This window comes from Coenobita brevimanus, chromosome 61 (genome assembly GCF_032717465.1).
Source record: "Coenobita brevimanus isolate Jiangsu-jjx chromosome 61, ASM3271746v2, whole genome shotgun sequence".
NCBI lineage: Eukaryota > Metazoa > Arthropoda > Malacostraca > Decapoda > Coenobitidae > Coenobita > Coenobita brevimanus.
The window spans coordinates 35,245,151-35,272,796 of record NC_137014.1 but is presented as its reverse complement, the minus strand read 5'-3'; the positions used below and the strand labels follow the sequence as shown (position 1 = coordinate 35,272,796).

Below are 27,646 nucleotides of genomic sequence, written 5' to 3'. Positions count from 1 at the left end.
ATAATAATCAGCTGTGGTCAGCCAACATCCCAAATTACACAGTGTGCAGTCAGCAATGACAAGGGGAAGCTAAACACATTCTTTCTTATCTGACTTGGAAATTATCCTCAAAACTGATGGCATGCCTTACTCTTACTCTCTAAGATTCACGGTTAAAACTACTACAATCAAGTCCTCAAAGCCAAGGATCACTTAGACATGAGAGGCACCCAGTTTCTTGCTGCAGCCTCCATAACTCCATAAACCCACAACATCCACTACAGTACATGGCAGCACATCCACCCACACCAAGAAACATCAAAACAACACCCAGCACACGATACCATACACAAATACTGTCATCTCTCCCCTCTCGCCCACCTCAGACCAGCTTCCAGAAGCATATCCACACTCAGATCACTCGCCGCTCCATTCAGTCACTTAACCCGTGGCGTCCCGTCGACATTCTTTAACGTCCACACGTTTTGTCACTGCCAATCCCGTCGACATACATAAACGCGAAAAAATTGCAAGGTCCCAAATTTGCACAATTTTCAATTTTCGCGAGTCATTTCTGGTACGTATACACATGACACTTTCCTCAACAAGATGCCAGGCAGGGACAATGCCTTACCCAGCATGACCTCCCCCCCCCCTGCATGCCATTGTCTCAGCAATTCACCTGTTATCAGTGACCTGGCCAGTATAGCCATGTCATGCCACGGTACGAAATTCAGGGCCAGAGTGATTCCCCAATCAATGACAATGTAGAGGACAAACTTTACATAGCATTAGAGGAAGAAACAGTTAGAAATGATGATCAGGTAATGTGGCAAATAAAAGGTCAGGTATTAGTGAGTGAAACAATGCTTATAATGCCTATATTACGGCTTGAAAACCAATATATTCTTGTACTACATATACAGTAAATTCGTACCAAGTAAATAAATAAATACCGTTTATGAGTGGTGTGAAATAGCAACGTTGGGTCTGGTTAGTACTTGGATGGGTGACCGCCTGGGAACACCAGATGCTGTTGGCATCCCTACGTGTCAAATGGGGTTGGTGGAGGATTAGTGCCCCTCCCTGTAAAACAATTAACTCTAAGCCGTTGGCCACCCCATTTGGGATACATGGCGTCTGGCAATGATGATGATGATGAAATAGTTATCCTCCCACAGAACTCGTTTTCTTTGGTGCCAGCCTGATAGAAAACCTAGTAAGGTAAGGAGGTACTCCTACCTGTAATGAGTATTTTAAACCTCAGGTGAGCGATTTCTCTATGAATTTTCGATGTTTCTCACCAAAAGCGAAGGTTTGAGCAAAAAAAAAAAAAAAAAAAAAAAAAAAAAAAAAATCCTAAAATGGTCGGGATTAGGGGGAGTCAGTGGTGGAAAAGTGGTCAGGATGGGGCAGGTTAAAGACAACACACAGCTGCATGCACGGCCTCCTGACATCCACCCTTCCGAATCCTATCTTCCTCGTGAGGACAGGGTCCACCTGGCCAGGCTGAGATGTGGGCACCATCCAGCCCTCTTAAGCTACCAGAAGAGGCTGGATGACTCTGTCGCTGATGCCTGTCCAGGATGCAACACAGCACCCCATACTATTAAGCACATTATGGAAGACTGCATTGCACACAATCACCTACGCCAACAACACAACATACGCTCTTCGAGAGCTCTGTGGCAAAGCCCGGTCTCGGCCATGGCCTTCCTAAGGGACTCGGGGCTGTTCGGAAAAACTGCCTAGGTAACAACTACTACTACTACTACAACTACAATCAGAGTTCCCACAATTACGGTACTAGAATGCATATTTTTCAAACTAGGAAAAAAAGATGTCAATAAAATGGTCTATCTATCTATTGCCTGACCCTTACATTCGGGAGAAGTGACCATGAACAAATCACGTCAGTGCTACCTCTCCTCCACCATCAGGCTGCCATTTCTTAAACCACCCTAAGTGTTTAATATAGAGTACCTCTCCACCCCACCCCTCAACATTATCCTCAATCTTCCCCTCCCGCTCTCTCCTTCCATCTCACTCAAACTCTCCTTGTCAATTAAACATTCTCAACCCTTTCCACATGTCCATAACCAGAATAATTAATCCACCACCACCACCATCATCATCATCCGGACCTCCTTTCCCACCCAAGGGCTAGGTGAGGAGTAGGAATGTCTAGACAGCCCAAGTTTGACCAATCCAATGGGCCAGGCTTCCATTCACTCATCATTCAAGGCCCCAGAATCCTGGCTCTATCGGATACACCAAAGCATTCACCATGTTCTGTACTTTCACATAAACATATCTGAGAGTCAACCTGGATGCTGTCAAATTAAAAAAGGGTGCCAAATCCCTCATCATGCACTCTTTCTCACAACATTCATCCAGCCAGCTCGATCTCTTGTCAGTCCCCTAGCCTGAACGACTTCCATACTTCTCATCCTCACACACTCATCCACCATATTTCTCCACCTTCTCCTTGGCCTACCTCGCCGCCTCCCTCCTTCAAATTCGCCCAGATATACTTTTTTCAACACTATTATTATCCATTCTCTCCTCCTGACCATACATCTCAGTACACTCTCTTCAATTCTGGTGTCCACAGACTTCCTCACTCCGCATCTTTCACGAATCACATTGTTTCACATCCTATCCACTCTCTGTATTCAACATACATTCCTCAGCAATCCCATCTCCACTGCTTTCACTCTATTTTTCACTTTCATGCCACACCATTGTCTCACATCCACATGTTAAAGTTGTCACTAACACTCCTTCATGTAAGCCTTGTGCAGCTACAACACTCAAGCCTCTGTTTCTTATCAAGGCCTTCGTGGTACCAGCTACTTTCCATCTTTGTGTCACTCTACTTTCCACTTCTTTTGCACATTTTCCTCTCTTTTTTTCTATCACTGTACCCAGGTACTTGAACTCTCACACCAATTCCAGTCTCTCTCCGTTCACTGTAACATCGCACTGGGAGTCACCTTCTCTCTCAATAACCATCACTTTACTCTTTTCTACATTTACTCTCAAGGCACGACGCTCACAGACATCAGCAAAACTCTGCACTAGTCTACCAAGTTCATGTCTGGTATTTGGAAGTAGTACTGCATCATCAGCACACAACAAATTTGAGACATCCCATCCATCACCATTCATTACCAACGTCATCCCTCTCTCCATTACTCATGTTTTACTTCTTTCATCATCCCATCAAGAATATTCCCCCAGTATCCCTGCTTGTCATATGAAGCGACTAAAAGGGTTGGTGGTGGGTTAGTGCCCCACTCCGTAAAAAGAACTAACTAAACAAGCGAATAAAGCACCTCGGACCAGGATGGACCATACGTTGACGACTAAGGAACAGACAAAGGACATTCTGAAGGTGGGGACATGGAATGTGAGAGGAGTGAAGGATGAAGTGAAAGGGAGAGAGATTGTTCAGGTGCTTGAGGATGAAAGAGTGGATGTGTGTGGACTGACTGAAACTAAATGGAAAGGTGAAAGGGTGGGAGAATGGGAATACGGTTTAGGAATATGTGCGGGGGTTAATGAGAATGAGAGGGCAAGAGAGGGAGTATGTCTGATGATAAGCAAGAAGTGGATGGAGAATATATGAGAATATGGAACAGTGGGTGCAAGGATTGTATGGGTGAGGATGAAAGTACACATACAAGCTTGGGCGATTTTATGTGCATATGCGCCGACTGGGGACTGAGTGGCAAGAGTGAAAGATGAGTTTTGGGTAAGTGTAGAAGCATGTATTGACAAGTCTGAGAGGAGCAAGAGAGTGTTTTTTGATTGGAGACATGAATGGCAAAGTTGGGAATGTATGAGTGGATGGAGTGGTTGGTCTGTGGGGTGTGCCAGCTGAAGTAGATGGGAATGGTAGTGCTTTGGAGGACATCTGTGAATGTAAGGGGTTGGCAATAGCCAACACCTATTTTTGGCACAAGATGATCCACAGGTATACATGGAGAGTCATGAGGAGGATGCATGGTGAACTTGTTGAACGAAAGGCAATGACTGACTACGTGTGTGTGGATGAGCAAATGAGAAGACAAGTGTACAGTACTTGTTGGATGCAAGAGTGTGGAGAGGGTGGAGGAATGGAATCTCGGACAACCACTTAGTGATGGCCATGGTAAGGCTGTAAAGAAAATGGGTGAAGAGACGAAGGGGAAGACAGGAGGAAACAGCTCCTGTGAGAAAGGTGAAGTTGCAAGATAGTGAGAAAATGGCAGAGTATAAGAGTATAGTGGAAGAAAGACTGAGAAGGTATGAGTTAGAGCAAATGGAAGGGGTGGAAGATGTATGCAAGATATTCATGGAGGAGATAGGCACAGCATGTAAGGTGGTCTGTGGAGTGAGGAGGAGATGCAGGGGTGTGAGGAGGAGGACAGCAAGGTGGAATGATGATGTGAAATGTGCTGTGGAACAAAAGAAGAAGGCATACAGTGAATGGCTAACGAGCAAAGGTAGGGGAGAAGATGAAGAGAGGGGTATATGTGAGCAGGAGAAAGGAGGTGAAGAGACTGGTGATGGAGAGTAAGAAGAAAATGGATGAAGAGTTTGGGAGGAATCTGAGTGTGAAATGGAGGGAGAGTAAGAAGTTTTGGATGGAGGTAAAGAAAGTAAGGCAGTGTGAAAGGGGAAATAGTAGGGGGGTAAGAGAATAACAGACTGCTGGTGGAGAAGAGAGAGAAATTAAGGAGAGAGAAGGAGCACTTTGAGGATCTGTTAAATGTAGAGAGAGAGAGCAGTGCGAGTATAAGTAGTTGGGGAATGGCTGGGAGAAGAGGAGATGAGAGGAGAGAGGAAGAGATCAGTAGGGCGGAAGTAGTGGAAGCAATGAATATCATGATGGGAAAGGCCCCAGGAATTAATGGAGTGTGTGGTGAAATGCTGAAGTATGGGGGGTGAGATTGTAGTGGATATGGAAGTTGTGTAGACTGCCTTGGGAAGAGGGAAGGTTCCGGAGGACTGGAAACCAGGTATAATTGTTCCTTTATACAAAGGAAACGGGGAGAGAGAAGCATGTGGTAACCATAGGGGTATTTGCCTTCTTAGTGTGACTGAAAAAATGTATGGTAGAATACTCACTGACAGGGTTAGGCATATAAGAGAGGAGCTAGTTGGAGAAGAACAAGGGAGATTTAGGAAGGGAAAAGGGTGTGTAGATCAGATATTTGTTCTAAGATGTTTAGTGGAGAAGTATCTATGAAGGGAAAGAAAGTGTATGCTGCCTTCATGGACTTAGAGAAAGCTTATGGCAAGATAGGCAAGGTATGTGGAAGGTACTAAGAATATATGGAGAGGAGGGGAAACTGTTGAGTGCTGTGATGAGTATGTACGAAGGAGCTAAGGCTACGGTGCGAGTGGATGGTGAGCTGAGTGAGTTCTTTGATCTAAATGTGAGACTGAAACAGGGTTGTGTGATGTCTCCATGGCTGTTTAATATATACATGGATGGGGTTGTAAAGGTGCAAGGTAGGGCAGTGGATGTGGGGGTGGCTCTAATGAATGAGGGTGAGATTTGGAAGATTCCAGTGTTGCTGTTTGCTGATGATACAGTATTGTTGAGTGAAGATGAATGGGAGTTGCAAGGTTTGGTGAATAAATCTGGGAGAGTGTGTAGGAGGAGGAATCTGAAAGTTAATGTAAACAAGAGTAAAGTTCTGGTGTTTGAGAGGATTGAAGTCACAGAATGCACAGTGAAGTTGGATGGTGAGGATATGGAAAGTGTGAGTGCATTCAAGTACTTAGGTAGTATGATGAGTAAGGATGGAACTTTGGGGGATGAAGTGCATGAAAGGGTACAGCAGGGAAGGAAGGTTGTTGGTTCACTGAAAGCAGTGACGAGAAATAGGAAAGTGAATGGAAGTTAAGAAGTCACTGCATGATAGTACTGTGAACCCTACCCTGACGTATGGAAGTGAGGCATGGACCTTGCTAGAGGGCAACAAGTCAAGAGTGAGAACAGTGGAAATGAGTTATATGAGAGGAGCATGTGGAGTAAATGGAGGGACAGGTTGATGAATGAAGAAGTGAAGGAATGTTGTGGGGTGGATGTGGATGTGGATGTGGTTGAGAAGATTAGGAGAAATACACTGAGGCGGTTTGGACATGTGGAGAGAATGGAGAATGAAAAACTGACTAAGGGGGTGTATGTAGGTGAGGTGGAGGGAGGGAGAGGGAGGGGAAGACCGAGGATGAGGTGGAGGGATGGAGTTAAGAGGTATATGAGGGAGGGGGGAGTGAGTTGGGGGGAGCATAGTCAAATGGTGGTTGACAGAGTGACTTGGAGGTGTTTCGTCTGCAGCCACCCTTTGAGTGATTAGGGCGTTGGGCTATAGACAGACAGACAGATCATCCCATCCATATTTATGTATATTAAGCAACCACGGGGACATCACACAACCTTGTTGCCCACCCACACCAATCGTGAGCCATTCAGTTAGATGCTCATTTACCGTTACAAATGCTTCACTACCATTACAAAAACTCTTGACGGCACCATGGATCTTACCATCTACACCATACATGCACAAAATCTTAATAATAATAATAATAATAATCTGGCCTTTTTTTTCTCAAAAGCGCCAGTTCTTCCTTTTGGGAATTCACTAGCGCTCGACACACATAAATTATTTTTACAATTATAAGAATTGTGACATTTCTTGTATATAATACAAGCTACATCATATATACATGAAAGTGGCAAAAATTAAACCCTATAATCATCCGTCATAGTACCTCTCTCCAGGTCGTTGCATTTTGAAAAAAGAAAGGCTTTCAGCTGTCTCTTAAAGGATTCAACAGTAGAGAGTTGTCTTATGGACAATGGCAATCTGTTATATAATCTAGGGGCTCTATGTGCAAAAGAGCGATCAGAGAAAGATGACTGGTGAATGGCTCCTGGCTCATCAAGTCGCAAGGAATCATCTTCACTGCGTAACATCACACCCGGGCGTGTCGATGGGAGTTTTAACAATTCAGCAAGATACTTCGGTTCACCAAACTTAAGAACCTTGAATAAGACACAGTTTAAATTCAATTCTAGCCTTTACTGGTAACCAATGCAACTCAATCAGAAACGGGGTAGTTGAGGTTCTCGGGGGGAGACCAAAGATAAGCCGTGCCGCCCTGTTCAACACAGACTGAACTTTTGTTAGTATATTATTTGGAAGACCAACCCACAGTGAATTACAATAATCAACACGAGACAAGACCACTGCATGGACCAATGTTAAGAGGCACTGTCTATTCAGGAATCTTCTCACAGAGTACAGATTTCTGATATGCAAGTTACACCCTCTTACAACCTGATTAATGCGTTCTTTGTAATTTAACTTAGAATTAAAATAAACACCCAAATTTCGAACAGAACTGACTGGATGCAGCTGTGACACGCCAATGTTCAAAGCCAGGGCATTGTCAGTGTCATCACCCCTTCTGTTTCCTCTAATGATGATGATCTCAGTTTTACCATCATTCAGCTTAAGTTTCCTCTTAGCCATCCAAATCTTAATATCAGACATTAGAGATTCAAACTTTATCTTAGTATCGTTGATATCTGACATCTTAACATAGAGCTGGGTGTCATCAGCATAAAAATGATAGGACACATCATGAGCATCAAGAAGAGACGATAAACTACTTATGTAGATAGTAAATAGAATTGGACCCAAAACTGATCCTTGAGGGACTCCAAATAGAAGAGGAGCAGAATCAGAGCTAGCGTAATCAACAACCACTCTCTGAGATCTGTCCAACAGATACGACTTAAGGAGCAAAAGGGCACCATCACGAATGCCATAAAAATACAGATCATCCAACAATAGTTTATGATCTACTCTATCAAAAGCTGCAGACAGATCCAAAAGAACTAGGAGAGAGGACATCCCACTACAAGTGTTTGCCACCAAGTCGCTCTGAATCCTTGTTAGTGCAGTTTCAGTCGAATAGTATTTTCTGTATGCTGATCGAACAACAGGAACAACTTTGTTGTGTTCCAGTAGTGGTAAGAGTTGGTTGAGTATGGCCCGCTCAATAATCTTGGATAAAAAAGACAGGTTAGAGACAGGACGATAATTTGTCATGCTCTCGACATCAAGGCCAGGTTTCTTAATTAGGGGCCTAAGCAAAGCACGTTTCTTAGACTGCACAAAATTACTTTCTAAGAAGCATCTATTTATTATGTTGCAGATAAAGTCTGCAGCATGCTCATACACATCAGGCAGTTGTGACATGTTACATGGATCGAGTGAGCAAAATGTTTTATTAAGTTCTCTGATGTAACATTTGACTTTGTTTACATCCAGTGGATGAAATGTTGAAAGCAAATGATCCCCGGTGCACCGTGGCTGGAAGTCAACTGAGTACGCTTCGCTAGGAGGACTGCTATCTAAATCACTTCTTATGCGAGATATCTTACTTGTAAAAAATGAAGCAAAATCAGAAGCCAATTGGGCATCAGATAAAGAAGTTGGTTTAACAATTACATTCCTCCAACCAACCAAATTGTTCACAACTGCAGACAATTTTTTTTTATCACCACCACATGAATCAACTTTATTTTGATAATACCTAGCCTTTTGGGCTTTTACAGTGTGAACGACTGCTCTTCTCGCAAAAACATAACGCAAACGAGTTACTTCAGTCCGCTGCAAGCGCCACTCACGCTCTGCCCTTCTACGTTGTCTACGCAAAGAATTAATGGATGGACCATACCACGGAGAATTATCACGAACAGTGATTGTTTTTACTACCTCAGGACAATAATGGTCAAAAATTGACCTGGGCTCGTTGTTGTAAATATCAACCAATTCACCAGAAGAAAGACTTGAAGAATCGATGGAGTTTAAACGTTGATCAATTTCAAAACACATCAACTGGCGGTCAACATTGTTGTAATTTCTGAACCTGATGACCTTTTTATATGAAGGGGATTTCGGGACACCAAAACTAAGAGTGATCAGAGCATGATCAGAGATGAGGGGGTCAAATGAGTCAACCTCCACATCTGATACGCGCCTGCAACCAACAGGGGACAAGATCAAGTCAAGGACATGTCCTGAGACATGAGTTGGATTACTCACATGATTGAAAAAATTGTTCTGGGTGATCAACTCAAGGAATTCTGAAGAAAATGGTTTTGACTGGACAGTCAACCCAATAATTGAAATCACCACAAACAAGAAGTCCTCCAGGTTTAAGAGAAAACCCTTCAAGAAACTGCCCAAACTCCTCCATAAAACCTCGATCTCTGCCCGGATGACCTGGTCGATAGACAATTGCAATTCTAATGGTATTCTGATGGAAATTTATTAATACTTCCATAAATTCAAATGATGATGGGGTCAGGTCTGAGTCAATGAGAGAAACGTTTGCAAGTGCTACCGAATAGATGAATGCTACGCCTCCTCCCGGATAGTCAGCAGCAGGCCTGGGAATACTAATAATAGAATGTGTCTTAGGCAAAGCATTACGAATAATATCGGTATCAGACTCATACAACCAGGTTTCAGTCAAGCACAATATGTCAAGCTCATGCTGATTTAGGGTTTCATTAATATAGTCTATCTTATTACGGATGGAACGAATATTTAAAAGACCCATCCTTAACTGATTCAAGAGGGATGTAGTCAGTTTTTTGAATGGTCAAAATTGGTGTTCTCAATCAATTTATTCCTAAGAGATCACATAATTGGACATTCTCTACTTGAAGCAAAATGGGCAACCACCTGTGACTTTGAATTAGGATCTTGTTGTCTTAAAGAGGAGCAGTTGATGCATTTGGAAGAATTTCTGTTACTACAGTCCTTAGATTTATGGGCTCCAGCACAAAAGACACATTTAGGTTCATCACTTTTCCTAGAACATCTCTCAAATGTATGACCAAAGCCTTGACAGTGATGACACTGTGTAACCCAGAATCTATCGAAAGCGCGGCATCTTGTAAGATCCACATAGATGTAATTGCCCTGTTCTACAATGGAGGATCTCACCTCTGGCGACATCTTCAAGACAGCAGTTTTGGTGTCATTCCTTGTCCTTGTGAAGAGAAGGTTGAGGGTACAACCTCGATCAACGAGCATCTTAATTTTATTGTTTTTTCTCAGAATATTTGGGATGATGTCAGAGTCATCCAAAGAAGAGGAAAGGCCTGTCACGGTCATTTTAGGCAACATTTTCTTTGGCTCTGATATGCAAAAAGTGCCCTCAGAGCCAAAATAATCAGTCAGCACCCCAGTTGCTTCTCTCTTGGCCTCAGCCGACGGAAACTTCATTACCAGCCCACCAGCCTTGGTCTTAAGGCAGCCGTCAACCGGTACCGAGTTAAGTACGCCTCTGATGTCTTCTGGTCCCATCTGATTTGTCAGGGCACTAGCGCCACTCTCTGGTTTCACAATCAGTACATGCTGACTACGAATGGCTTTTTTCTGGCCATGAGCACTGATCTCAATCACGCCCCCAGGCAGATCCTTCCCTCCCCCCACGAGAGACCCACGAACAGCATCCGCAAATGACTTGGCCTGATCTTGTGTGACTGCCATAGGTGATGAGACCTTGGTCTCTAGTGCCTCCAGTCTATTTGATACGTCTCTGATTGCTTGAAAGATTGGCCCAATAACTTTATCTTCATACTCCTTCTTGGTACTACTTCCTCCACCAGCCAAGACCTCGTCTTCCACAATCCTTCTCTGTCTACTTTGTGGTATACTTTTTCCAGATCCATGAATGCCATAAACACCTCATAGTCCTTCTCACAAGCCTTCTCCAGTATCTGTCTTACTGCAGATACTTGATCCACACATGCCATTCAGTTAGATGCCCATTTACTGTTACAAATGCTTCACTACCATTACAAAAACTCTTGACGGCACCATGGATCTTACCATCTACACCACACATGCACAAAATCTTCCACAATCCTTCTCTGTCTACTTTGTGGTATACTTTTTCCAGATCCATGAATGCCATAAACACCTTATAGTCCTTCTCACAAGCCTTCTCCAGTATCTGTCTTACTGCAAATACTTGATCCACACATCCTCTGCCACTCCTAAAGCCACCCAGTTCATCACTCACTAGGACTTCCGATATCTCTCTTACTTTATAATAATTTTTCCATATACCTTCCCTATAACATTCAATACACTTATGCCACAATAATTCTTGCACTTACTTCACTCACCTTTATTTTTGTACAGATGTACAATAACAGCCTTTTTCCATTCTGCTGGCACAGTTTCACTCATCCATGCCTTCTTACATATCTCCAACAAGAATTCATTCTGCTTTCTCTGCTACACTTAATCATCTCTGCATACACTTCATTAACTTCAGCTGCTTTCCCATTTTTCAGCAGCTTCACAGAGTTCTTCACCTATGCGAGAGTCACATTTCCTGGCATTGCATTCCTTCTCTGCACACTCCTAAAATCACTCACTCTTATAGCCACTCTGCCCTCTCTGTTCCCATTCATCTGGCTTTCAAAATATTCTTTCCATCTGGTCCTTACTTCATCCCCATGGGTTGATAATCTACCATCTACATCTTTCACACTTTCACATTTCTTTCCACTGCTGGTTCTACATTTCAGCACCTCTTTCCAGAAGATTCAGAGTAATTTGCATTCACTTTTCTTCCTAGATCATCATTTACCTCCTTCTTACCTCTTCACTTGTCCCTTTACATGCTCCTTGCTCTCAATATACCCAGGTCTTATTTCAAGTGAATCCCTGTCCTTTAACCACTCTAGCCACTTCTTCCTCTTTTCCTCCACTGCTGTCTTACCCTCTTTATCCCACCATGCTGCACCTTTCTTCTTTGTTGTTACTCTTGCCATGCCACACACCACTTTAGGATTCCTAACTAAGCATTCCACAGGTCATCCAGATCCATTTCATTCAAATTCACTTATTCTAACTCCTCCCCTAGCTTGGTCCTGCATTTATCTGCCATTTCACTGATCCTCAGCTTCTCGACTTTCAGTCTTTTTCCCTCACTGTTCCTCTCTCTCCTGGTCCACTCCACTCCTCTCAGCTTGACCTTGCACACCACAGTCATATGATCTGACAGACATCCACATCGTCCTCTGACTGTCCTCATATCAGCAGCCATTCCCAGCATCGAAACTCTCTACGAGCATGTAATAAATCAGGCTCCTTTCAGCATGATCACATTCCCTCTATACTATGTATACCTATGTGCATCTTTGTGTTTCAAATACGAGTCACAAATGCAAAAACTTCTTTCCTGACACATATCCTTCAGTTGCTTCCAACTGTTATTTTCTATGGGTACTCCATTACAACCCATAATGTCCTCCTCAGGACCAGTGCCTACTCTTCCATTCATGCCGCCCATTATGATCACTTCTCCTTTGCATTCCTCCCACTGCTTCATCCAGCTCATCCCAAAACCAGTCTTTGTCTCTCTCACTCCTGTCATCATATAGTGCACATGCTACAACCACTGCCACTTTCACCTTCTCAAACTTGAACTTGACATACATACATCTCTAGCTAACACATTTGTAATCTCTCAGTCCACTCAGTCACACTTCATTCACCAACAAAGCAACTCCTTCTTTGCATCTTCCTCGCCCATTCATGTCTGACCTTACACACCTTACATCCTCCCACTCCTCCACTTCACACCCTTTCATCTTTGTTCCACACAATGCCATCACAGCATATCTCGCACTCTAGCACCACATTCACCACTTACACCCTATTGTTCTCCTCATTCACACTTCTCACATTCTACATGGCCATGTGAATCTCCCCATTTGGTTGGGGCCTTGGGCAGGTATTGGGCCCTCTGAGGCTCTCCGTAATATTTGCCATGATTAACTGATACTAGATAGGGGAATCTGGGGGACACTTAACCCGGCGAAAAATCTCGGTTATATTGTTGCCATCCAGCATAGTAAATAGTTTCCTGGGTACAGGAAACCATTTGGCTTGTCACTCAGTGTAGAGGCAATAAGGCATCCCTACAATGAGTGAGTGGATGATGGGCAATCACATCTACCACCATTTCTGAAATCATGTTTCACCAGTTTGCTCTCTTAATTTTGTGTGAGACTTTAATCCTTGAATACAGTGATTTATGTTTATTCTTGTCACTTCAAGATGATATTAACAAGAATATTCTCTGGTACTGAAAGGATCTGTGCAAGCTATATCAAACTCCTCAAGTTCCAGAAGTCTATCCTAGGCTGAATAACATTATTAACAGAGAGCAAGACTAAAACTAAATTAGATATCACCAGACTAGAGAGGTTAATCCTACAGAAGATGAAAGAAAATGAAAACGATGCTAATAATACACTTACTGCCAATTGTTTCTTATATCCTGAAGCTGAAAGTGGGACATTGAACCTGGTAACATATTTCTTGGAGGCAAGATCCCAGATGAAGATGTTCCGACCATAGTCTGAGGAGGCAAAATATGGGCCGGAGGTCTCCATTCCACTTGGTTCACTTCGCCAGTTTTCTGTGCCAGTCTCTGATGAAAAAGTTTATAAAATCATCCTCATCATCATCCAGACCACATTTTCACACCTAACGATGGGGTAAGGCTGGGTCCAGAAGGCAAGGAATGAGAAAAATATAAGAAGAATTAGTCAGCATATGCAAATAGTGAAGAGAAAGTGATTTTCTCTGTAACCAAAGCAATCAGAAAAGGACTGAGCCCAATCTAGGCATGATATGGATATGCTATAACTTTTCAGGCAATGAATTCTTTGAGCTAGTAAATGAAGGTCTCAATGTACAAACCTGTCACTTTATACTTGGCTACCCTACACTTATTCATTTATCTATCTATCTATTGCCAGACGCCTCAATCCCATTTGGGGTGGCCACAAACAAATCACCTCCACGTCGCCCTGTCCCCCGCCATTTTACTGCCCTGCTCCCAACCCACATCCCCCTCTCTCATATACCTCTCCACCCCATCCCTCCATCTCATCTTTGGCCTCCCCCTCCCTCTCCCCCCCCTCTACCTCATTCACATACACTCTTCTCATCAGTCTCTCACCCTCCATCCTCTCCACATGGCCAAACCACCTCAGTGTGTTCCTCATAATGCTTCCTATCACATCCACATCCAAACCAAAAAGCTCCTTTATATCCTCATTTGTCAGCCTGTTTCTCCATATGACTCCACAGGCTCCTCTTAAATAACTCATTTCCACTGCTCTCACTCTTGACTTGTGTCCTTCTAACAATGTCCAAGCTTCACTTCCATACGTTAGAGTTAGTGTCACAATACTGTCATGTAGTAACTTTTTCAGTTCCATGCTCATTTCCCTGCTTCTTATCACTGCTTTCAAGGAATCAGCAACCTTTCTTCTTTGTTGTACCCTTTCAAGCACGTCACCTCCAAACTTGCATCCTTACTCATCACACTACCCACGTACTTAAACGTACTCACATTTCCCATTTCCTCACCATCCAAACTCACTGTACATTCATTGACTTCACCTCTCTCTCAGACCATCACTTTACTCTTCCCTGCATTCACTTTTAGATTCCATTCCTTACACATTCTCCCAAACTCATTCATGAAGCCTTGCAGCTCCCCTTCGTCTTCACTCAATAACACAGTATCATCTGCAAACAACAGTACAGGGACTTTCCAAACACTACCCTCTCTCACCAAGGCCACTCCAACATCCACTGCCCTATCTTGTACCTCTTTCAAACCCCATCCATGTACAGATTGAACAACCATGGAGACATGGCACATCTCTGTTTCAACCCAACCCTCAAAGAGAAAAATTCACTCAGTTCACTATCCACACGCACTGCAGCCTTAGCACCATCATACATACTCTTCACAGCCTTCAACAATTTCCCATCTACTCCATATATTCTTAATATTTTCCACAATCCTTGTCTATCCACCCTGTCATATGCTTTCTCCAAATCCATGAAAGCCGCATACAACTTCATTCCCTTCTCTAGAAAGTTTCCACTAAAGATCTAAGAATGAATATCTGATCTACACAACCTCTCCCCTTCCTAAAGCCTCCCTGTTCTTCTCCAACTAACTTCTCTAACTCTGTCAATAAGTATCCTACCCTACATGTTTCCTATTACACTAAGAAGACAAATGACCCTATTATTACCACACACTTCTTTTTCCCCTTTTCCTTTGTACAAGGGAATAATTATACCTGACTTCCAATCCTCCAGGACTCTACCTTCCTCCCCGGCCAATCTGCACATCTTCCATATCCATTCTACTACTATCTCTCCCCCATGCTTCAGCATTTCACCACACACTCCTTCAATTCCTGGGGCTTTCCCCAATTTGACTTTCTTCATTGCTTGCACAACTTCTATCCTACTGATTTCTTCCCGCCTTCCCACCTCCCTCCTTCTCCCAGCCATTACCCAGCCACTTATACTCGCATTACTTCCATCCTCTATGTTCAACAATTCATTAAAGTGTTCTCCCCATCTGCTCACTTTTTCTCCATTCTCCACTAGTAATCTACCATTTTTATCTTTCACTCCCCTGCTAACTTCACTTCCACCCTGTCTTACTCTCTTCACCTCTTTCCAGAACATTTTCTCAGTCCCTCCACTTTACACTCAAATTCCTTCCAAATTCCTCATCCACCCTCTTCTTACTCTCTCTTACTAATCTTTTCACCTCTCTCTTCCTTTCTATATGTAACTCTCTCTTCCGACTCTCAATTTCTTCCGCACCCCTATTTCTCACCCATTCATTGTATGCTTTCTTCTTTAGTACCACAGCCTGTCTCACCTCGTCATTCCACCAAGCTGTTCCTTGCACCCCCCTTCGTCTTCTCTTCACCCCACACACCATATTATCACATGCTGCACATATTTCTTCTGTGAATATCCTGCACACATCTTCCACATTCCCCATCTGCTCCAATTCATATTTACCCAATTGTTCTGCTACTTCTCTCTTATATTCTGCCATTTTCTCATCCTCTTGTAACCTTTCCACTCTCCTTGCAACTACTCTTTCTTCCCATCCTTCCCTTCTTCTATTTCTCCATCTTGTTTGGATCTTGATACTGGCCACCACCAAGTAGTGGTCAGAAAGTCCACTCCCCCAACCTCTATAAGCTCTTGCATCCATTACACATCTTCACATCCATTCATCCACACACACATAATCAATCATTGCCTTCCTTTCATTCAGTTCACCACCCACTCTTCTCATCACTCGCCATATATACCTGTGGATCATTTTGTGCCTGAGGAGGGTATTGGCTATCACCAACCCCCTCCTGGCACAAGTGTCCACTATCGCACTGCCATTCTCATCTATCTCAGCAGGCACACCCCACTCACCAAATATTCCATCCACCTTCAATCTCCCAACTTTACCATTCGTATCACCGATCAAAAACACTCTCTCATTCCTTTCAAACTTTTCCATGCACACTTCCACATTTGTCCAGAACTCTTCTCTCACTCTGCTTGCACGATCTTGTGTTGGCGCATACAAGCACACAATCGCCCACATTCGTATTCCAAGTTTCAATCTTACCCACACAATTCTTGACCCAACTGATCCATATTCTCTTATGTTCTTCTTCCATCTTTTACTCACAACAATACACACCTCTTCTTTTGCCCTCTCATTCTCACCTACTCCTGCACATATACCCCATCCATACTCCCATTCTCTCACACTCTCCTTTCCATTTAGTTTCAGTTACTCCACATACATCCACTTTCGCCCCCTCAAGCACCTGAACAATCTCTATTTCTTTTACCTCATCATTCGTACCCCTTACATTCCATGTTGCGATCCGTACCATGTCCATTGTCCAGTCCTTGGTCGTCATCTCTTGGTCAGTCTTTGTCTGAGGCTTCTTGTTCGTTTTTTTTGTTAGCTGTTTTCCAGGGAGGGGCACTAACCCTCCGCCAACCCTTTTAGTCGCCTCGTACGACAAGCAGGGATACTGGGGGAGTATTCTTGAGAAAGAAAAAAAAAAACTACCCCCAGGGGGGGTCTAGGTAAGGCTGTCACTCCTATGGTCCGTCTATTTTATGAAGAGCATTTGGGCATTGTCCCTCTTGGGGAGTCCCCGTCCCACAGTGTTGCCATACTTTGTACTGGGCAACTTAATCGGATTAGAGACAAGGCGCTAATGACAACTCTCCCCCCCAGCATACCACTCTCTCTCTCTCCATATAGAAATTGCATTTTTTGTAGATTTATTTCTATAAAAAGTGTATACGGGTTTATGAATTATTAGAATTTGAGGAAAAGCCTCCTGACTATCTTGCTGCACTCCTATTCAATTTCCACCACATTCCCTCCCTCCCTCCGTCTTGCCTTTTCTCCCTTATCGCCGGCCTCTCCAACCTCCCTCACTCGCTGTCTACCTATCTCCCTTCTCTCCATTCCCTTTCCCTCCTCTCTCTCTCTCTCTCTCTCTCTGTTACTGTCTGTCCGTCAACATTATGTTTTTCTTATGAACGCGATACTTTCCTTAAAGTCTAAAAAATACTTATTTACGTTGTAAATAAGTTCTTTTTCTCTACTGTGGAGCACACGAGAGCGAGTAGCAGGAGTAAGAGCGTCCATCTCAGGTAGCGGCCAGAGTGGAAATAACCTGGATTAACACGGTCACTCTACCCTTACAAGCATGGCAACGTTGCTTTCCAACGTTGCCAAGTGTTGTGGTATTTATAAAAAGTCATTGTTATTATCAGAAAAAAAAGAGACATTTATAACACTATATAGCCTTACTGGAGAATTAAATATATATATACTGTAAATAAACTTCATCTCGAAGTAGTAAATAGCTGACTTGAGACAGAGAGGTGTACACGTTTGGCAGAGAGGCGGCCTAGGAAATTCCCAAGAGGGACAACGCCTAAATGCACTTCATAAAATAGACAGACCATAACGATGTGTTCTATCCAGGTACATGTACGTGAATGCACAATACAAAATATAACAAAGTTATTATTCATATCCACAATGATGCAGTTTTTTACATTACTTTTTCTCTTCCTCACCTGCTAAGTTGTCATCATCCTGCCCACTTTTTTTTTTTTTTTTTTTTTTTACATCACTAACATTTCTTACCTCTCTTTTTCTCTTCCTCTGGCTGTTTGGCTGTATTCTTCCCATCCTCTATCATAGCCTCGGCCCGACAATTTGTGACATGAACTTTCTGTGAAAAGGGACTGCTTTCTTCTGGGTACCATCGCAAGCAGTAGATGCTACAGTCATGTCCATGGAGGTTCATTAGTATTCTCCCATCTTGAGTAAAAAGAAAAAGTAACACAAATAAGACTGCCTATGCTCTGATTTAACCTTCCTTAAAATTCTCATCTCTGTTACATGAGACTAACACTAGAACATGATGCTACAATGTCAGTTACAAAACTGTCGTCTCTTGATCTTCAATACCGAGCTGTAATAAGACATTATCATTAGGAATTAAAATATCAGTGCCTGTAAAGGACGGTTGTCACCTACAATACTTTTACCTTTTTTGTCATCCATTCATCATCCAATCCTTTTTGCTTGTCAGGAACATAGAAGTCCGAAACTAGGCTACCAAATCCCAACATTTAAGGTGAAAGTGACCAACCTCACTGGCCCCTGAGTGACAGTAAGTATGCAATAAACTCCAACTACTCCCTAGATGGAAACCCTTACAGGCTAAATCTGGTAGAAGCAATTTAACCCACTAGACCACAAAGAATCATTAGGTTATGTGGTTACTGCCCACCATACTATCTGGCTAACCAGTTCAGGGGAGACCATTTGACTCATCACTCAGTGAAGAGATAATCAAAGGCAGCACAAGGAGTAAATGGATGGCAGACACTTCCACCTACCACTTTTTTCACCTATTAAAAAAAAAAAAAAAAAAAAAAAAAATGTTCTAACATCTTCAGCATCATCAAACCAATGGGACAAGTAGCAAAATAACAAAGGCAACCTATTAGGGTAACAGAGTTCAACATGAAATGGACTAAATATCCATTCATTCTTATTCCAGTTACCACAATTTCAACTCCACAACGTTAGTATGTTCTAGCTTAAAGTCACCTTTTTGTTGACCTTCTAAAATGTCCATGGTAAACCAAACATGACTGCCAATAAAATTCCAATGCTATCTGTAGTAACAATATAACACTGCCTTTTTGTGACTCTATACTGAGTAACCAGCCAAATGGTTCACAATAACCCAGGAAACCATTTACTATGCTCAGTGGTAACCATATAACCAAAAGATGCCGGGTGGTCCAGTGGGTTATGGCACTCCAAAAAGATGAGGTTGCGGGCGTACTCACATAATGCCACTCAGGGATGAATGAGGCTAGCCACCCTCATCTTCAATGTTGAGACTGAGTACCTAGCCTTTGGCTTCTATGCTCCTGATGAGCAGAAAAGGATCAGACAATGGATGATCAATAGCTACCTATAGTGCTGACTGGACATGTTTTCCTCATTTACTGCACCACCCGAATTCAAACAGCTGTCAAATTACAGAACATGTCCCTTACTTATGACAAAGTAACAGTTAGATACAATCCCATATTACCCCTTCAAGATGTTCAGATCTGAAGATACACTACCACAGTCCACCACATGTATGGGTTGATGACTACCTTATTTCAATCATGGCTGGGGGAAAAAGAAAAAAATCAGCTCTCGTGGACTGAACCTACAGTATGAAAGGCTGTCACTCCAACTAGGGCCATCTAACAATCCAACCACAACAAATCCCTTAAGTGCTGTAATACACTGAACCGATATATCGACAATACCGTATTCGCATTTTTTCAGACACTAACCGATACCGATATCTACAGCCAATATCAGGATATCGGATATGGATTACTCTCATAGAAGATCTCGTTCATTGTTTTGTTCGATCCTGCATGAAAGAATGTTATTACCCTGACACTTTTTCAGCTTAGCCCCTAACTGATTGGTAACATCTATACACATCACAATAGGGGTGCTAGACGGCCACTAGTGGCTATACATGCAAATGTCTTCCAGCCACCATTTGAACTGGCCGCCATTTCATCTCGCCACCAAAGGGTAGGGAGGGAGTCCCTCCATAGCACACAGGCAGAGTCAGTCTGTCCCGTTCTTTTAGCATGTGTATAATGATGTCTTCAGGTTCCTATCTGTCTGATTCTGTCGACGCCACTTGCAGCCAATTGCATCATCCACCCCTGCCAAGCCTCCTTCCAAGGATACTAGAAAAATGGCCTAGTGATAGTGCCGTAAGTCACGCCTTGGATGCAACAGTGTCTAGTTTATCTCGTAGTGGAGAAGTTATCACACTAGGAGCAAAGCCATAGATGGCGCCACCAGCAGACGCACGAACATGCCATGCTCCCGTGCCAAAAATTAGTTCATTTCTCACATCATTACTCATCAACGCAAAGACCTACAGACCTGTGATATTTTCATTTGCAAGAGGAAAAGTTTGTGAGTAAAATGGTCCTTAATTCATTTCCCTCAGTGCTATGCTTTCCGAGATATTAAGGTTTGAAAACAAGCCATTTTCAGCGGTTTCTGGGAAATTGCCCGAAGTGAGATTACGACTGCGTTAAAAATACCCTGGTGTTCAAGGGTTAACAGTCTTACTGAAAACTATTAAAGGTTCATTATTATAAGTGGGTAGGTGGGAAAAGAGAAAAGAAAAGAAAATAAGAACTGATGGCTTAAAGCAACGAGTTGAGAACGAGGTACTCCGCATACTGGTGGTGTGTAAGTATGCTGGCTGTGTGGGTTTGTGTACGTAAACAGTGTATGCACAGAGTTTAAATAAGCATGAACTGACCGCATCCATTAGTTTTTATATTCTTTGTTTAGTCATAATATTTAACCCCTAACTACCGGCTGCCACGTACAGCCATCAAGATTCAAGGCGTGGATCGCTGCCGGCTGACAGCATATACCAGACTCACCTTCCCGCCACCCTTTGAACTCATGACCATTTTCTGTGATACCCACTGGGTAGGTAGGACCCCCAGGTACCCCGCAGTTGCACGGTTCAGTCTGTACATGGCAGTGGTAGCGTGAGGAGCCATGTCTTCTTCCTCGTCATCATCCAATTCTATAGCACTGTGTGAAGGGCCAATTGCCTCATCGACCTCTGTGAAATTTCTGCCCATAGTGCTGGGGAAGTTCTGCCCATAGTGCTGGGGAAAGGGTTTAGTGATAGTGCTATTGGACATGCCTTGGATGACACCGTGTCCTTACAGACACACAGCAAGAGGCACGTTCTCAGAGGAGAGGAAGAGCTACCACGTGGAGAGCGACCTCTCTCGTCCTCTGACCCCTACCCACTTTCCGATGCCAGAGAAGGCTGTGAAACTGCTTCTAGAAGAGGGAAGGGCATATGAAGGTGACGAATTCGGTGAGGAGGAGGTGACTGATGACCCAGAACATCAGGTAGGTGGTCGTGGAGCTGGTCATCTGTGGAACAAACGCTGAAGAGCCATCTCTTCCACACTCTTGTCGCCTGCTCGCCAACATCTCGTCCTACGATGATTCCCAACACCTCAACCTAGCACCTCAAGGGTTGATTCTCCACAACCAGGCCCTGTGGGAGCGGTATTTCCCACATGAGACCCACGTGGAGATACTCAGCACCGAGCGTCTCCCCAGGCAAGTTTCACATCAGGTGAGTCATCACCCGCTTACCCCCCCTACCGCCGACACCTCTCTCCTTCCCCTTCACCCCCTGCCTGTGGGCGTGCACGAGTGATGAAAAAATGTCCTGCAACTGCCAGACGGCCGGTTTTACCACGTGGAGGTAGAGTCAATACCTTTGTGTGGGAGGACGGTGCCGGCTTTGAGCCAACTGTGCCGGTATTTGATGAGGAGGGAGCACGTGTGCAGAAGGATGAACTTCCCCCCAGGTCCTGGACTATTAGCAGTTTACTTAGTGCCATTTTCACAACTGCTATCATGCAATACCTGGTGGAGGAAATCAATTTCCACCAGGCTATGTGTGCGATGGCTGGATGTGGCTGCCAGTGAGAGCACGCACATGCGTGACTGGATACTTGTGGAGGTGGGGGAGATGTTTGTGTGGCTAGCCCTTACCATGTTGATGGTGCACACAAGGAAACATGTGCTCTATGACAATTGGTCGGTTGATAAACTTGTGGACATACGTGTCTTTGGTGAGTACACGGCCCATGACAGGTACCTGGCCATCCTAAGGTTCCTTCATTTCAATAGAAATTACGGGCCTGCACCAAACAACTGGTTGTGGAAAATAAGACCAATCCTAAAATGCTCAAGGAGTCATATTCCACGGTTTGTTGTCCATTCCAGAAGTGGTTATCGATGAGTCGCTGGTGTTATTCAGGGGGAGGCTGGCATTTATTCAGTATGTGCCATCAAAGCATCACCAATTTGGCCTCAAATTCTTTGTTCTTTGCGACTGCAAAACAGCATATGTGCTAGATGTGATAGTTCATTCAGCAACAGATGCTGATATACCTAGTGACAATCCTCATGGGTTCTCAGCATCAGTCAGGAAAGTGCTCATGGAAAGGCATTTCAACAGGCACCACATTCTGTATATCGATAATTATTACACTGCCCTGGCGCTGACCAAGTCAGGGCTCTTGTTAATTGCCAATGGTTGTGAGTCCTTTGGCTCATAAGGTTTCAGATTTACGAGCCAAATAAATTTTTAGTAGCCAAACCTACTACGAGCCAAAATATTCTACGAGCGATAAATCTATCTATCGATCTATAGCCCGATGCCCTAATCCCACAAAGGGTGGCCACAGACAAAACACCTCCAAGTCGCTCTGTCAACCACCATTTGACTGCCCTCCCTCCCCCCAACTCATCCCCCTCTCCCTTATATACTTCTCAACTCCATCCCTCCACCTCATCCTCGGTCTACCCCTCCCTCTCCCTCCCTCCACCTCACCTACATACACCCCCTTAGTCAGTCTTTCTTTCTCCATTCTCTCCACATGTCCAAACCACCTCAGTGTATTTCTCCTGATCTTCTCAACCACATCCACATCCACCCCACAACGTTCCTTCACTTCTTCATTCGTCAACCTGTCCCTCCATGTCACTCCACATGCTCCTCTCAAGTAACTCATTTCCACTGTTCTCACTCTTGACTTGTTCCCCTCTTGCAAAGGTCCATGCCTCGCTTCCATACGTCAGGGTAGGGATCACAATACTATCGTGCAGTGACTTCTTAACTTCCATACTCACCTTCCTATTTCTCATCAATGCTTTCAATGAACCAACAACCTTCCTTCCCTGCTGTACCCTTTCACGCACTTCATCCCCCAAAGTTCCATCCTTACTAATCACACCACCCAAGTACTTGAATGCACTCACACTTTCCATATCCTCACCAAAGAATTAAGTGCAGCACAACGCTGGATTACTGTACGTGCTTCAAGAGCATTTTCACCACTGCCAAAACTTTAGAAAGGCAGCCACAAACGTGATGTAAGTAATGGCTGAGGTACAGTCACTCCTAATTCCTCATTCTTTGTTTCCTTTTCATTTATTTCATGCTTTATGTCCATTATTGGTGTGAATAAGGTCTTAAATAGGTTTAAATAGGTGCTATGCATGTCCGGTAGGGAGTTATTTAGGTGGCTTTCAAAGTTAGGCTGGTTAGGGTCCATAAGTACCAGTCCAGGAGGCTGGTGGCCTCTATCCGGACAGGACCACTTTCCAGACATGCCTTTGGCTCTATTATGTCGGATAGTGGAGGGATTACTGTACAATAGAGAGCCAAATTCAAGATATATATGTATTCATATATATATACACACAGAGTAATTTCTCATTTATCCGGACATAATAGAGCCAAGCGCATGTCCGGGTAATGGCAACATCCGGATAACGAACACTATTCCACTACCATACCCAGACCATACCTATACCCACCTCCAACCTATACCTAACCTATTTGTACAGTACCTATGCTTAATTTGGCAGTGTCTTCTCGTCATTCAGGCACATTCAGACATCAAAACACACATAGGCATATGAAAAGTAATGGTAAACACCAAGAAAACCATGCAGGAAAACTATTGAAAATAAAAAAACACCCTACCTATACACTACTGTATGTACAGTACTCCTCCTTATTTTGGTAGTGTTTTCAGGTCATTATGGCATACTTTGACATCAAAACATACACAGGATTATCCAAAATAATTTTCAAAACCAAGAAAATGATCCAAAAAAACACTATCTATCTATCTACTGCCAGACGCAATAATTCCACAAGGGGTGGCCTTCAGTCTTTGAGTTAGCAGTTTTACAAGGAGGGACACTAACCCTCTGCTAACCCATTTGTTGACACGTAGGGAACACGTGGGTTGGTTACATAGCTACCACCCAGCGTTGTAAATGATTTCCTGGCTTACAAGAAACCATTAGGTTTGTCACTCAATGTAATGCCTACTGAAATAGAAAGAGGAGTAATAAAATGCGACAGGAATGATGGGAGAAAAAGGAAGAGAAGAGGGCAGACACAGAAAAACAGTGATAATGGTAAAGGCAGAAGTAAGCAGCACATCATCAAGTGAGTGGAAAAAAACACTGAAAACCAAAAAACACCCTACCTAAACACAACTGTATGTACAGTATCTCACCGTATTTTGTCACTGTTTTCCAGTCATTCTGGAATATTTTGACATCAAAACATACACAGGATTATCCAAAATAATTTTCAACACCAACAAAACCATGGGGAAAAAAAAAAAAAAAAAAAAAAAAAAAAAAAAAAAACACCCTACCTAACCACTACTGTATGTACAGTACCCTTCCTATTTTTGGAACAGTTTTCAGGTCATTCTGCTATATTGTGACCTCAAAACACACATAGGAATATCCTAAATAAATTTTAGCACCATGGAAACTATGAAAGAAACCTAAAGTTATCTGGCACTGCTGCCATGCTTTGTAACCTGCCACCTCCAGTAGGTGAAGAGTTGTCCCGTGTGGTTTAGTGGCAAACAGTAGTGCCTAACAAAGGTCTAGAAACTCCCCCTCGTCATCCTCAACCTGCTGGAGCTGGGCAATGACTGGTGAAATGCGGTGCGGTGATGGTGGCCTACCCACCTCAGGAGACTCCAAAGACAGCCGCAAACTTACGTCCAATGGAGACTCAACGGCTGTCGACGTGCTTGGGTGAGGGTCCAAAGGTGAAGGCCGGAAACAAGCTGGTGGTGGTGGTGGTGGTTGTGGTGGTGGTTGTGGTGGTGGTGATGAGAGGGGGCTAGCAGGCTTGAAGAATGAGTCGATCCTGATCTGACGATAGGACCAGTGATTCTGCCGGAGGATGACAGTGTCCCGGACTCCCCACAGCTCCATTGCTATGAAGAGTGGCACCAACTCACTGTCACAGTGTGGGTGCTCAGCATACTCCAGCACCCCCTCCAGGTAACCATGGAGGACAATGACATGAGGGACTGAAGGAGTTGTGGAGGGCTGCAAGGCACTGTCCTCATCCTGGTTCTCATCAGTCCCGTTGTCCTCTTCTGTGCCTGCAGAGGCAGCAGCGACTATCTCTTCATCAGACATGGTCTGGTAACCAGGATCACTGCCGTCGTCATCCAGCCACTCCCGCAAGTCATCAATGTCCACCTGCTCTCCTTATGTTCTAATGCGACTATGGAAATCGTCCACGTCAAACCCCTCGAAGTCGTGCTTGGCATCAATTCCCTGCAGGACACAAGAAAACTGCATTTGAGGGTTTTGACGGAGACTTCCTTCCAGGGATTCGCCCAGCTGAACACTGCAGACTTCAGGTAGTAACGCCAAAGATTCTGCAAGGTCTGATCCTCAAGTGTGTCCTCGACTGTGTCCTCATCCTCCAGCACCACCATCGGCTCATTCAGGAACCTCCATTGGCAGTTGCAGCCACAATAACACCCTGCTCCATTGGTTGACTCAGAGCAGTCATATTAGGTGGCAGAAACGTGCACCTAATCCGCCCATCAAAAGCAACCAAATCCTTCTCAGACGGATGAGCAGGGCATTGTGGCAGGAGTGCCTTCACCTGGCCGTGAGCGATTCCAAGGACCTCTGTTTGATAACGGATAACCTCCTTGATGAAATGTTTGAGGAACCAATCTATGCAGATCTTAGAGGTAAACCAGGCCTTCACATAATGGTACCACACAAGAGGCAGGCTATCCATCAACCAATGGAGACAACATGGTTGTTTCGCACGCCCAACAAGAACAGATTTGAGGCAGTGTGTCCCGTTAGCATTGGCACAGCACAAAACAGAGACACGTTGTTTGGACAAGTTCTGACCAGGCACAGACTTCTCCCTTTCCTCAGCCAGGGTGTTGGTGGGTTAGGAGCAATAGAACAGACCAATTTCGTCAGCGTTATAGACTTGACCAATGGCAGGGTCCTTGTCCTTGATCAGGTGATGCACTTTCCGGCAAAATGGGTCTACTTCCTCCACTGCCACATCCATGGCCTCACCGTGTGCCTTGCAGCCAGGATGTCCATGGCAAAGTTTGAAGCGAAAAAGTCATCCTTCGGACGCCTTGAAGTCATGCACGTTGTGCAGGTGTGCAAACTTCTCAGCAGCAGCCTTCACCTCGGTCCCACGCACTAGCACCCGGCACCACGTTGCTAACGAAACCACATCAATGTCGACTGGTTGATAATGGCCTGCCCGGCCTGGGTCATTACCTTCCTGTCACCGTGACATGTGCGTTCGGCAAAGTCCTGTCCATACTGCATAAGCTTGTCATGTGACTTCTTGATATTGAACAATGCTGAATGGGCTAGATCATATTCACGAAGACTGCATCCCATGTTCCAGCCCGCATCATCCTTGCCCAATATGTCATGTTTCTTCTCCAGACTCAGAACCTTCCTCTTCCGCTTCTCAGGTGGTGGTGGGGCCATCATCAATCACACGAGAATACAGCAGAGCAGGGCCACAACCTGAAGATCGTACAGAACTACCACAAACGCAACTGCAGTCATGGCCATCATTGCACGTGCTACCACTCACGAGGGGCAGAGAGGCAGGAACTGAGGTGCAGGCTTCTGTTCACCAGCAAGCAGTACAGTGCTGCCATACCACACCCAACAGTTGCTTTTGAGCACAGAGGAAGCAACAGGCAGCAAACTGACATCTGCATATGAGGTTCACTTCCGTTTGCCTAGGCAAGGGCTAGTACGTAATGGCAACATCGGATGACCAGTAGATCACCGCCTCAGGCAGTGTATGACTAATGCGGCCTGCTGGGCAACTCTGACCATTTGGTAGGGAAGCGGACAGGTGTGTGTGGTGGGGGGTTTCCACACTAATACCGGAGGCCGGGGGACTCCCGCCATACGGTCTAAAGACGGATGGGTGGTTTTACCATACGTTTACTCATGGCTTGTGGTGTGTTACACGCAGGATGGTAGCCGGTGCCCCTCAGCCAGGAACAAAGCTCACCTCCTCCGTTCAAAAACAACCACAGAATTTTCTCGAAGATATACTCAATGTGTCTCCCAGGCAAAATTACATTTTTTTTTTTTTTTTTTTTTTTTAAAGCGTCCAACTCTGGGCATAGGCTTCACAGCCTGCTATCAAGGCCCAGCAGTCCTCCTACATACCATACACCTCACATGTCACCACTTC

At 44.2% G+C, this 27,646-nt stretch overlaps 1 protein-coding gene across 1 annotated transcript in view; it reads right to left on the bottom strand.

Annotated features, from left to right (window-relative positions):
• The window catches only part of LOC145403746 (gem-associated protein 5-like), a 410,271-nt gene that overhangs the window by 324,501 nt on the left and 58,124 nt on the right, over positions 1-27,646 (bottom strand). The window contains exons 5-6 of the mRNA XM_080275424.1: positions 18,097-18,273; positions 13,340-13,512 (exon numbers count right to left, since the gene is read on the bottom strand). Coding sequence (XP_080131550.1) covers positions 13,340-13,512; positions 18,097-18,273 — 350 coding nt within the window. The remainder of the gene's footprint in view (positions 1-13,339; positions 13,513-18,096; positions 18,274-27,646) is intronic.